Genomic DNA, 11937 nt, shown 5'->3' with positions numbered 1-11937 from the left:
TATGTGTAAATTTTCTTTGAAGCTATAATCGGTGCTTCGTGAATACTGCTTGCTGTAGAACTGGTGAGAACTTTGAAATTGTAATTCTTGTTAATGTATATTATGTTAGTTTGCTATTATCCACGTTTCTAGTCATATATTTTGAGTAAAACATATTATTTTTCTTTAATACTCTGCATCATCAATTCATCACCGGCTGCCTCGTTGGCGGTTTTGTAGGCCTCTGTCAGGCTGTCAGGAACAGCTTTTTGCCTGTAAACCCGCCAGAATCTTTCTGGAAAATAAATTGAATTGAATTACAGAGGAAAGCAACATATGGTTGAATAGTAGCTCGTGCTTCTTGGAGCTTATGCTTATCAATGTATGACTGAGCTTTTAACTTAAACTCTCAGCGATCTGTAATACATCTTCCTAATTAGTCTCCTTTGCTTATTGCTGCGTGTATTCTTCATGAGTAATAAACGCTCTTACGAGTAGGCGACTTCTGCTTGTCCCCTCTGGCCGGAACTCGCTGTAGTCTTTAACGTGCACTGACATCGCGCAGCACACGGGCCTCTAGATTTCCGCCTTCATCGAAATTCAGCCGCCGCGGCCGGGATCGAACCCGCATCTTTCGGGTCAGCAGCCGAGCGCCGTAACCACTCAGCCACCGCGGCGGGGCATGTGTGTCTTCTGCAGCACATTCTAAACAAGACGGAAATAAAATCTCACTCGAGGACTTTCCAGCTCATCAAGTGAATTTATTCGCATAACATCTCCGAGCATTATGTGCTCGTGCAACCACTGCAGAACACAGCGTAACTCGAAGCCTTGTGTAACAAGGGACGTCTTGGCATAGTGCTGCTGCGCGCACATATGGGCTATTTGATTCATGCGTCTTCATCACATGTAGTGCACATCCAACGTAGATTATTTTTCCCTTAGTTTCAAGCATGGTCACCTATTTTGTGCTGGCTATAGTCTAACGAGTGTGGCCGACATAATATGGGAAGTCTTTGTCTTTCAATGCAGTGGTTGTTTAATATCTTCAATTGGCAAAGTAATGCATTGAGCACAAATGCATATTGGTGAAAAAACATGTATAATGCTCTCTCAACCAACATAAAGAGCCACTGAACACATATGGAGTGTAGTGCTACGATATCAGTATGTCACTGTAAACATACTGGTACCCCACACTTAAAGTAGAACAATTTTTTTCGGGTAAAATATGCAAGTATGAATGTTAATTGTTGGCTGTCCTCTGCAGATATCCTGTTCCGGCAGCAAAGTGTTCATAATAGTGGCCTGCAGACATTTCATAATTTGAAGGACAAAACTTGCTACTATCTACAAACACAGGATGCACTGCTGCTAACGCAGTTGAAAAATCTAGACCATGCATGTTTGGTGCCGACGGGCCATAAGTAAGCAATAAATCTAAATATGCAGTGTACAGTCATCCTACTAAAGCAAATGATAGCCCAGAGTGAAAATATGTATAGAAAAAAAATGTCTGAAAAGGCGTGTATGAATGCATTACTCTACACGAAATTAGGGGGGGGGGGGGGGGGCACGTCCTCGACTTTGACAGAATAAATCTAGCTGCCACCTGCAAACACAGGATGCCCCGCTACAAATGCAAGAGACAGGTACCATGTCCATGTATACAGAGAACGGGAACGAATTACCACTGTGATAAAATATGTGAAAGTTTTCAGACATGAGCAAAGCAATAAAGTGCACATGCCTGGTTATATTCACCTTAATTGCTTGAAATGCTGCACAAGACTGTTAAAGAAAGCCAAATGCTTCTTCACTGGCTGGAGTGGTGCAGAGGCTACAGCATCGAGCTGCTTAGCATGAGTTCCAAGTGTTATCGCAGCTGTAGCATTCACATTTCATTGGAGACAAGCAAAAATGCCCATGTGCTGAGAGACAGTGTTAAAGACCCCAGATGGGCGAGAAAAATTGGTGACAGGTGCTTAGTGTGGCATCTCTTATAGCTACAACACAGCTTCAGGACATGACCTCCGCAAAAAAAGACTTTACACAACTGCGCATAGATCAAAAGTGTTCCTTGAAAACACAAAATGAACAAGGGAGGCTGTAGCTTCAGGGTTCTTGCCAGCATTTAGACGAGAGGGATTTGTCTTCGCCCACACGAAGACAATGCTCTTGTCGAAACATTGGCATTCATAAGAACCCCCAAGGCTCTTTCCTCCCTTGTTCACTTTGTGATGACCACAGTCATGCCATGCCAGCTGAACAGAATGTACGAGTGTTCTTCAAGCATTCTCCAGCACAACATAAGAAGCACACATGCGAACATTTGAAGAAAGCAATATATCTGTAATGCAATAGCAAAATGTGCAAATTACATAAGATACCCATCTTCAATTTTCAATGAAGTACCTGAATAATTTGAAGACAGACAGATGAATTTATTTGAAAAAGCTTACTATGTAGTCAGCCCGGAGATTTATGCAAAATACAAGTATACAGTTCTTTAACTGAGTAAGCTTCACGAAAATTTTCGATAACCAATTGCTGTCCAGTTTTTACTATGGTGAATGTACTCCTCGAGCTGCCCCTATCAACCATTGCTCAATCAATATCTAGAGCTAGCAAAGCAGGACATTATACGAGGTATGATGCACGTATTTGCATCGCGATGTTCCGTACTGCACTCTCAGCACGCAGATTTCGTACTAATAGCATTCTTAATTCTGCGCTTAAAGACACACTCGGTAGATGAATTCTGCACTTCATTTCGATGTCACGCTTGTCTCTCAATAACAGCGTAAGTATTGCACCACTCGTAAGTCGGACTAGATGCGACGACGCCAAGGGTGCACGGTGTCAGCCCACTTACTTCGACGGAGCTTACTTTTCAACAAAGCGCGCAAGTGAACGTTGCGCAGCACGTTTCGCTTGGCGTAAGCAGATGATTCGATTAAAGGCTCACTCCAGAAACTGAAACGTCGTGCACGCGGCTTGCAGCGTAAAACACCTAACCTGACTTATGACACTCCACTGCCACGCCGCGGCCGTCTCAAAAAATCTCTGCCTCTCCGGTAATCGAGCGTAGAGTAAGCATGAAATGTTTACGGGCATAACGCATTGGTTGTAGATGGTACTAGTCAAAATCTTGAAATGGGTCTAGTGTTCAACACACCACACCACACTCTTCTTGTTGCATCGAAGCGATCGCCTGCAATAGTGCGGGCTTAGGTAGGCAGCCGCGAACCGTGGCGGCCTTGTCGCTTTCGGGAGCGGCCGCATAATCATGGCGTTCTCGGCAGGGACGAGCAGTCTTTTTCTGTGGCGTATCACTCGCGAAGCGATCGCTTTCCGCAAGACGCTTCCTACCTCTCTTTTCATCAGGCTTCATTGCTCGGCTTAAGCAGCCGTGACGGTGGCGGCACTGAAATGCAGGACGATGCAGAAGCGTACGCAGACACTACGACACGCAAGCCTGAGAAGAATGTATATGCAGCGCGTTCGAATACTCCGCGAGCGTGTATACATCTCCCTGCCAAAGGGGGAAACGTCATGAGCTGAAGGCTCAGAGGCCGGTCTTTTACATGCGTGAGTGTGGGACCGCAGCGCCATCCTTGGGGACGGCGCGGAAGCAGTTTTTCCGCCCAAAGCCCTTCTCGGCCTGGAGCTCCCCTCTTGCTTTAAGCGGCCCTCTCTCAAAGCCCCTAACAGATCACGTATGAGTCTCGTTAAATCTCGTACGGTGCCCGGATGTTCTCATTTCAGTGCCCGGATGTTGGCTCTCGGTCTCAGCGTGACGTCACCACACTGCCGACAAAGGGAGCTAAAAGCATTTCATGCTTAAAACACTCTGACGACGCCGCGAACGCAACTACGCACAACACATTCAAAAGTTCCTCTTTCGAGCGACGCGGCGCTACCCGAGCCGCGCGCGAGAGGAACATTGCGAGGAGAGAGAAAAACGGAGGAGGAGAGATGAGCCAACTTCCGGTTGCGAGGCGGCTTCACAAAAAGTGACGTCAGGTCCTCTCCTTATTTCTTTCCTTCCTGCATGACTGGCGCACAGCCGCGGCTCTGCGGTGCAACGCCGCCGGCCGCCATGATTGAGGTATGGTGGCCACCATAATTGAGGTACACGTAGCAGACGAAGTCCAGCTACGCAAGCAAGTTTTCTTCCGGTGTCACACTGCCGCTTGGAACCCGGGTGCATCGGGGATTTGGCCGGCAGTCGTCGGGCGTGACAGCCGCTCAAAACTACGTCGTAAACGATTGCCACTTTGATTGGGCAGCTGCGCTAGTTAGGGCTGCTCGAGCCTGTCAGATGGTCGCGGGTTTAGTTACCCTCGAATCTGGGATTGAAGCTCGGATAGCGGTCAGTGAGAGCAGCGCTTTCGCGAAATAAGAGGCGCCCGGTTTCACCCGGCACCACGGTGTAAGAAGTAGCTACTTCTTACACCGTGCCTGGCACAAACGTGGAGGCTAACGAAGAGGGTTCAGCCTAAGGACAACGCAGCGAGCTATGGCGGCTCTTTTGCATGTAAACAAGAGCTTGACCGCTAAAATTGATAAATATGCCAAGCATTTTAGCGAAAAAGGCGGATAACACGCTTTTTTTCGCGATTTATTGCCGTATCATTGCACCTGGCGGCCGCCTGTGGAAGCTGCGACTAGACGTCATTATACCCGCGCACCCACCGTTCCCGCAGAAGCATGATTGCCATCGCTACTCGCGGCTTTTCCATGTCTGTCGTCTGCTCACGGCGAACACAGATATGTCAAAATGTTAATCGATGCTGTCTACATACCATAACCGTAGGTACGCTTACGTCCGCTAAATGCAGCTGCTTTTTCCGGGCCTTACGCCATTTCTAACATTCTCACTTTTAAAACAGAAGCGCGACGATGTTCAGGCTAGTGGCGCCATCTGGTGGTTAGGAGGGGAAACATTGGTGTCAACAAACCGACACCCCTCTTAGCCTAAAGAGGGCAGAATCGTCACTGTAAATAAAAAATAAAGCAAATTTATTACTCGTAAGTTTTCTTATGGGCGACAGGAGACGAAGCGAAAGACCGGTGACTCATTTATGGCCAGTGAACGCGCTGAAGAAGCCAGTAACAACAACGCAACCAGTCCGAAGCCAGGTTTCATGCATCGAAGGGCGCCGCCATATTTGTCGCCGCGGGAGGGTGCCATGACGTCACGCTCTTCACCTCGCGCTAGCCGGGAGGGCTTGGCGCGCGCTCATGAAACATCGAAAACAAAATCATCCGCTGAAAAACATGCGCAGTGACGACTAGATTTCGTTGTAATCACATTCATAGAATCTATTTTCAGCGTTTTTGTTCAATTTTCAGATTTTACTTCAGTATCCCTTTAAGGAGTGGATGAGGGAACTAACGCGTGTCAACATCTTAGTCGGAATCAAGACGAAGAAATGGGCTTGGGCAGGACATGTAATGCGAATGCAAGAGAAGGCAAGCGTGCAGAAGGCCGCAGAAAGTTAGGTGTGCGGATGAGATTAAGAAGTTTGCTGGGCTAAGGAGGCCGCAGATGGCGAAGGCCAGGTTTAAAGGGAGACGCCTGGCAGAGCCCTATTCCCTGCAGGGGGGGGGGTAGTGTAGTCAGGCTGATGATGATGATGCAGAGGCTGTGGCTTTTTAAGCCTACTGTTGGCGAGAGGCACGATCATACTATTCTTACGTTTAAGGGAGCAGCATTGCAGGCAACAGGAGGACGTTCAGCGACCTTTCTTTTGAGTTTCCTCCATGTGGATCCCAAAGGGGAAGCGGTTGGATGTGAAGTATTTTCGTAATCATTAACCTTGTTAAGGCTGTAAAAAGAAAGAGGACCTCTCCCGTTTCAGCCTAGTTAACCCTTTCCTGCTCTAGCTTCAAGCACCCATCCCGATGAAATTTGTAATCTAGCCACATGATTTTTTGCTCCTCACTGCTGTGCGACACCTTTTATTTGAATGCACTCGTTTGCACTCAGGAGCATATTTCCCGTCATTTACGCTTGAGCAGCGTCCTTAGCCTTCCCATGATGCTTGTCTCGCAGGGCTCCGACGCGCCGGCGCTACCGCGGTAACCAAGCGGAAGCAAGAAGAGGACGAGCCTTCAAGCGTGGCACTGTGAAGGGTGACCTGCTGGAAAAGGTCGCGGAGTCCGGTGCAACACCACTGGCACTCCAAAAGATGGGCCGAGCCCTCAGCCGCTACGCTGGTCTAAGCGTCGACCACCGCCAGCCATGCACGAGCCACGAAGGCCGCCTGTGCCAAATCTTCGGCAGCTTGAAAGCTTGGAACAGCTTCCTCTGGATGATCGGGCTGGAACTGCAGGAGAAGTCTGCCTCGGAGCTCTCCCTGGTGATGGCAGGCGACGGCACGCGCCTCACGGAGATGGCCACGGAGAACGAGAAGGTGTTGGTGAGGATGTATGTGTACCATTTGTTAGCCGACCACCAGCGCGTTGTCGAAGCGACCATCAACGACGCAATCCTCGCCGATCATCAAGACATCATTTGCCACGCAATTCGCGACAGCAGAGGGTTGAAGAGGATCACGCTCGCGTTGAAATCCCCCAGGGTACTCTTCTCATGGCGACACCTCGCCGAGGCCATAGCTTCAGTGACGCGCCTGGAATCGCTCTCCTTGCGCGGGAGGATACAAGGCACTCTGGTCGCCAGTCTCGCACCTGTGCTGGCGGGAACTGCTTCGTTGAGATTCTTCTGTGCTGACGACATTTGTGTGGAAAATCCGCCCGTCAACGCCTTAATGGACGGGCTGTTAAAAAACACGAGCATCACGCAGCTGTCACTCACGACGAAAGTTCTTGGCCGTGGCAGCCGGCGCTCTGGCTCAGGCATCCTGGATGTCGGCCTTGGTACATACCTACGGGCCAATATGACCCTGACATCACTGAAGATAACTGCTCCACAAAGTGGCCCGGAGATCGACGTCAGAACACTCTGCCTGGGCCTATCGGAGAACATGGTATTGACTAGGCTAGATGTAGAGCTGTACAGGCTCAGGTCGGACCATGCCACGCCGATTAAGTGCCTTCTGAACAGCAGCAAGTCGCTGAAGTACTTCAGCCTCACCTACCACTATATCGACCGCAGCGGTGCAGTCAGCAACGAACGTAGAGATCCCGTCCATGTTCTGTCCCTTATGCAGTACTGCCCACAGTGCTGCAAAGCCCACTCAGAAGTAACTGATCCCGTGTGGCCATGGATAAACGCACTGCTGACCGACGGTACGGCCCTGCAGGAACTGACATTCTCTATGTGGGGCTTTTGTCTTTTGGAATGCCAAGGATTTCTTCAAGCAATGGCCAAAAACAAGACTCTGCACCAGCTCACCATTAATGATCTGCATCGTAACACCTTGCCGATATGCAGCGCTCTCAGTGGTTGTGACGTGCAGAAAAGGGTTGTGGTCAACGGCAAGAGCACCGTCATCTACCCAGAAGACACTCCGTCCAGGAGGGGCCACTTTCAGCCGGTGCCTTTCAGCATCCTCCAAGCCGCCGTTATACAAGTGACCACGACCAGTAACCTCACGGAAATCCATCTGCAAGTTTTCTCGATTCTGTGCGCCAGCGGTGAAACGGATCCAGTATCAACGGACATCGTCCAACTGATAGAACGGGCACGTTGTATCAAGGTCCTCACGCTGAGTATTCAGCGTGAGTGCTGCAACAACTGCTGGAATCCATGCGCACCCGCTATATGCGACGCTGTCTGCGGCAATTCAACCATCAGGAACCTGAGCGTCCATTTCGCGAGGCGAGGTCACTCTGACATGGCACCGTTGGCCAGCCTTCTGCACCGAAGCCGCACCCTGCGCGCGTTCTCATTGAAACCAAAGGGCAGCAACGGTTTCACAAAGTTCGTCTCGGAGCTCTTGAAGCCTGAGTTTGGAAACAACTACTCCCTGCACAGCCTGAACTTTTCTTACGACGGCGGCGAGATGATGAACGAGCGTCTGGCCATACAAGACCTTGTGCACAGGAACCGGATCTTGCTAAAGCACGCTGCTGGCTACGTCACCGGCACTACTCTCAAGTACACAGCAGAGGCCTTTGAGAAGGTCTCCGAGTCCCCCGCACTGATCGAGGAGCTCGAATCGGTGGCGTTCATCGAGGAGGCTCGAGCAAAGCGACTGGTTGCTGGGAGCGCCCTCCGACTGGCGAACTTCACCGAGTTCATGCGCCTCGCAGGCGTGGTCTCCGATTCGGTGGAGTGCAATCCCAGCGAGGACGGGAAAAAGCAGCTGGCTGACTTGCCCGAGCTCTGCCTCCGTCACATACGGCAGTTCTTGCGCCTGAGCGACGTTATCGAATCCCCGGAGTAAGCACAGAGCAGGCCAATCACCATCCATTCAGAACTACCACGCGCAGTTTTTATTTTATGCGAAGCATATTAACGTAGGTTTCGGGCCTTCGCGCGACGCCCGGTGGTGGTCACCATTGACCTTGAAGTGAGATCACATGATGTGACGTCACGTGATGACGTCACACCGGCTGCAGATGGGGCCTCATATTGCGCCGTCGGACGTCGCCCGGCGGAGGCCTCCACGCTTCGGTTCGCGCCGTCGCGCGCGACGCGGCAACGGCGCCACCATCGCTGCATCACGTGATATGTGACGTCACGCCAGGGATGAAGCGGCGCGCGCCCGCCGTCGCGTCAGTCTGTGCCCGCAACCGCCAGCGTCTTTGCGCCGGGCGTGTATGCGGTCAAGATGCCTCCAAACGCTAAGGACGTTAATAATAAGAATGCAAAACGAAAGCTGCTTCGCATCCACTGGGCTTAACCTTGATAAGCCTCCAACTTTTTCTGCGAAGCATATTACTAGAGGTACACTACAGCCCTTCGCCGTGGTTACGCGCCGTGCACACCACGTGGTACAGTGACGTCACACCACGTGATATACCACGTGACACATGACGTCACGACAGAGGAAGACGGAGGTACACTACAGCCCTTCGCCGTGGTTATGCGCCGTGCACACCACGTGGTACAGTGACGTCACACCACGTGCCATACCACGTGACACATGACGTCACGACAGAGGAAGACCGAGGTACACTACAGCCCTTCGCCGTGGTTATGCGCCGTGCACACACGTGGTACAGTGACGTCACACCACGTGACACATGACGTCACGACAGAGGAAGACGGAGGTACACTACAGCCCTTCGCCGTGCACACCACGTGGTACAGTGACGTCACACCACGTGGTATACCACGTAACACATGACGTCACGACAGAGGAAGACAGAGGTACACTACAGCCCTTCGCCGTGCACACCACGTGACATACCACGTGACACATGACGTACGACAGAGGAAGATGAGGGTCCACCTCGCGCCGTCGCTGTGGTTGCACGCCGTGCAGACCACGTGTTACAGTGACGACACACCACGTGACATACCACGTGACACATGACGTCACGACAGATCGCCGTCACGCGCTGGGAGAGGGAGAACGATGCCATCGCCGGAATGTCCTCGAGCGGCATTCCCGCGCATTTCGAACGCGCGTTCACACTCGGTGTAGGTGAAACGCTCGCTCCACCGGGCAGGCGGACGCGGCTTCCATGGCAATCCAGGCGCCCACCAAACGCGCGTCTCGGGGTTAGTCGGCGTTCCGCTGTAGCCATGCCGTTGTCTTCCCCCACGACGAAGGCTTCTAGTGGTTGTATTAAAATGACCAAGTATTCAACCAAGGAAAGCCATGTATTACCAAGCCTAGCCATCAATATGCTTCGCATCTGACCAGGGTTAACCAAGTAAAACCTCAGCCATTTTTTTTTTTCACGTTCTTTTTTGGTCTTGTTTTTGGTGCATAGACAGGGTCCTATAGTCAAAACGTGAAGAAAGGGGGGGGGGGAAGAGATAGCAACAGGGCAGAGTTGATCAGGGGAGAAATGGGAGTTAATCATAGGCGAAATCAAGAAGAAACTGGAGTATGATCTGAAGGCAAGTTAACTCTTGGTCGTGAAACAGACCGATTGCTGAGCAAAACGCGTCAAGAGTTTATGGTGTCTCGTAATGTTTGAATTGTGCCCTGCAGTACCGAAGAAACAAGCATTTATAATTTTAATTTCGTGTTGAATACGGCATAGAGTACTCAGCATACAGTACTTCTAACAAAAGTGTTTCGGAATCAAGCACATTATACAGGAAGCTTAAAATTCAGTATTCTGTAAAGGAATGGAGCCAAAGAGAAGGCAAGCGTAGCAGGGAAAGGCAGAAAGGCAAGTGGGTGGATGAGATTTGGAACCCTCCGAAGATATGGTGGCTGCAGCTGGCACAAAACCGTCTGGGGATGAATGGAAGAAGCCTTTGTCCTACCGTGGGCGCAGCTTGGCTGATGATGATGATGATATAGTTCGGAGGAACCGGTGATTTCTTTCCCCATCTGTGATGGAGTGAGCAGACAGACTTAATTCAAACTCAAAGTTCGAGGTGTGTGTGGGGGGAAGAAATAGGCGGCTTGGCAGATTTAGAGAGGGTAGAGTGGTTCGCCGCAGATGGCACGGTGGAGCGCTCGTTTGAGAGTGAGCGTAGGTATGTCAGTCATTGGATAATGATCCAGCGATTTACTGTATGTGGGTTGGGAGCGCCATCCACCGGCACGGGGACGCGAAGTCTGTGTTCAAACTCATGAACGCGCGCTCATTTATAAGGTTGCCCTCAAGCCCAGGACCCCAATAGCGATTTGTTGGGGTGGGGCTGGCATTTTAGACAGCATGTGGACGCGGTGCATTAGCGGGAAACTCTGTATCCTATTTGAGAATCCCCTCCACGTTGTTATGTAATCCCAGCAATAGCAGTTTGGAGCTATTACCGTGTCGTCATAGGCGTAGCTCTGCTCTTACATTTATTCAGCGTTTTGTGTTCAGAGTTTAGACGTGTATTAGTGAGGTTATGATCTGCTGTTAAGATGTGTATACTATCTTTTATCTTTGAGTATGCCTGTTTGGAGAGGCCTTTGATGAGATGTATTCTTGGCAGGTGTATGCTGTGCACTGCCTTCATGCCTTGCTGGATGTGTAGGCCAAGATAAAATGTTTGTACTGTGCGTGCGTAGGGGTTTGCTGATAAGGATTATGTCGTGTCTTGCGACGGGAAACGACACTGTAGCCGAGGTGCAACAAGAACTCGGGTTTATTGTCAGCCGGCCGTCAGACCGCGCGTCCCGCTGGTCGACGACTGCCCGTGCAAACCAACACGCATGTGCTTATATCGAGATACAGACAGGCAAGGGGGCGGTGCCCAAATACCGGCACGTGGCCGTGAGTTCGCCGTTTGCTTATCGTGATACAAACACTACAGATTATTTGCGTGGATGGAGCCTGGATGGGAGTTTTGATTAGAGGCATCTCGGATCTCGTGGGCGCTCAGGTGAGGCCTACGGATTGCGTCTGTGTTTGTATAGTGTTGGTTGCTGTTTGTACACTATGCTGTCCGTGCCCACGAGTTTCAGTGGTGGACAAGAGTGTGATATCATCGGGATATATATTGAGTGTTGAAAGTTGGAAGTAATATCATGTAGTATAGGTAGCGGAGTGACGGCGATGTTCAATAGAGGGAGCGATAAAACTGATCCTTCTAGAGCGCCGTGGTTGGTTAAAGGGATACTGAGGCGATTTTCGAATCAGTTAATTGTTTGGGTTTTGAAGGAATGTCATTGCTGATCACGTCTGTGAAATTATTTTTTCGATTTTGGCTATAACAGGGGCGCAATCACCAATTGAAAACGCGATGTTTAAATCTCCCGCGCATCGCGGAGCGCAGGAGATGAGAACAGCGGGGAGGGATGTCGGCCAATGTGACGTCACGTTGAGGAGCCGGGGATACTTCGGCACACCCCACCCGAGCGAGCTTTCAGCGCGCGTTGTTCCTCTTACTGCGTGCGTTGTCACGTGTAAAGCGTGTCAGCCGACCTT

The 11937-nt window shown here is 50.6% G+C and overlaps 1 protein-coding gene across 1 annotated transcript; it reads left to right on the top strand.

Moving 5' to 3' along the window:
• The first annotated feature begins 1636 nt into the window (after positions 1-1636).
• LOC149325486 (uncharacterized) lies at positions 1637-8336 on the top strand. The gene is made up of 2 exons (XM_089564302.1): positions 1637-1644; positions 6041-8336. Exons 1-2 carry the CDS (start codon positions 1637-1639, stop codon positions 8334-8336), a joined length of 2304 nt encoding a protein of 767 aa, XP_089420428.1.
• The last annotated feature ends 3601 nt before the right edge of the window (positions 8337-11937 follow it).

This window comes from Amblyomma mixtum, chromosome 10 (genome assembly GCF_055824585.1).
Source record: "Amblyomma mixtum isolate Tamu chromosome 10, ASM5582458v1, whole genome shotgun sequence".
Lineage (NCBI taxonomy): Eukaryota > Metazoa > Arthropoda > Arachnida > Ixodida > Ixodidae > Amblyomma > Amblyomma mixtum.
Note: the sequence above shows the minus strand (reverse complement) of the source record. Positions and strands in the feature narration are given on the sequence as shown.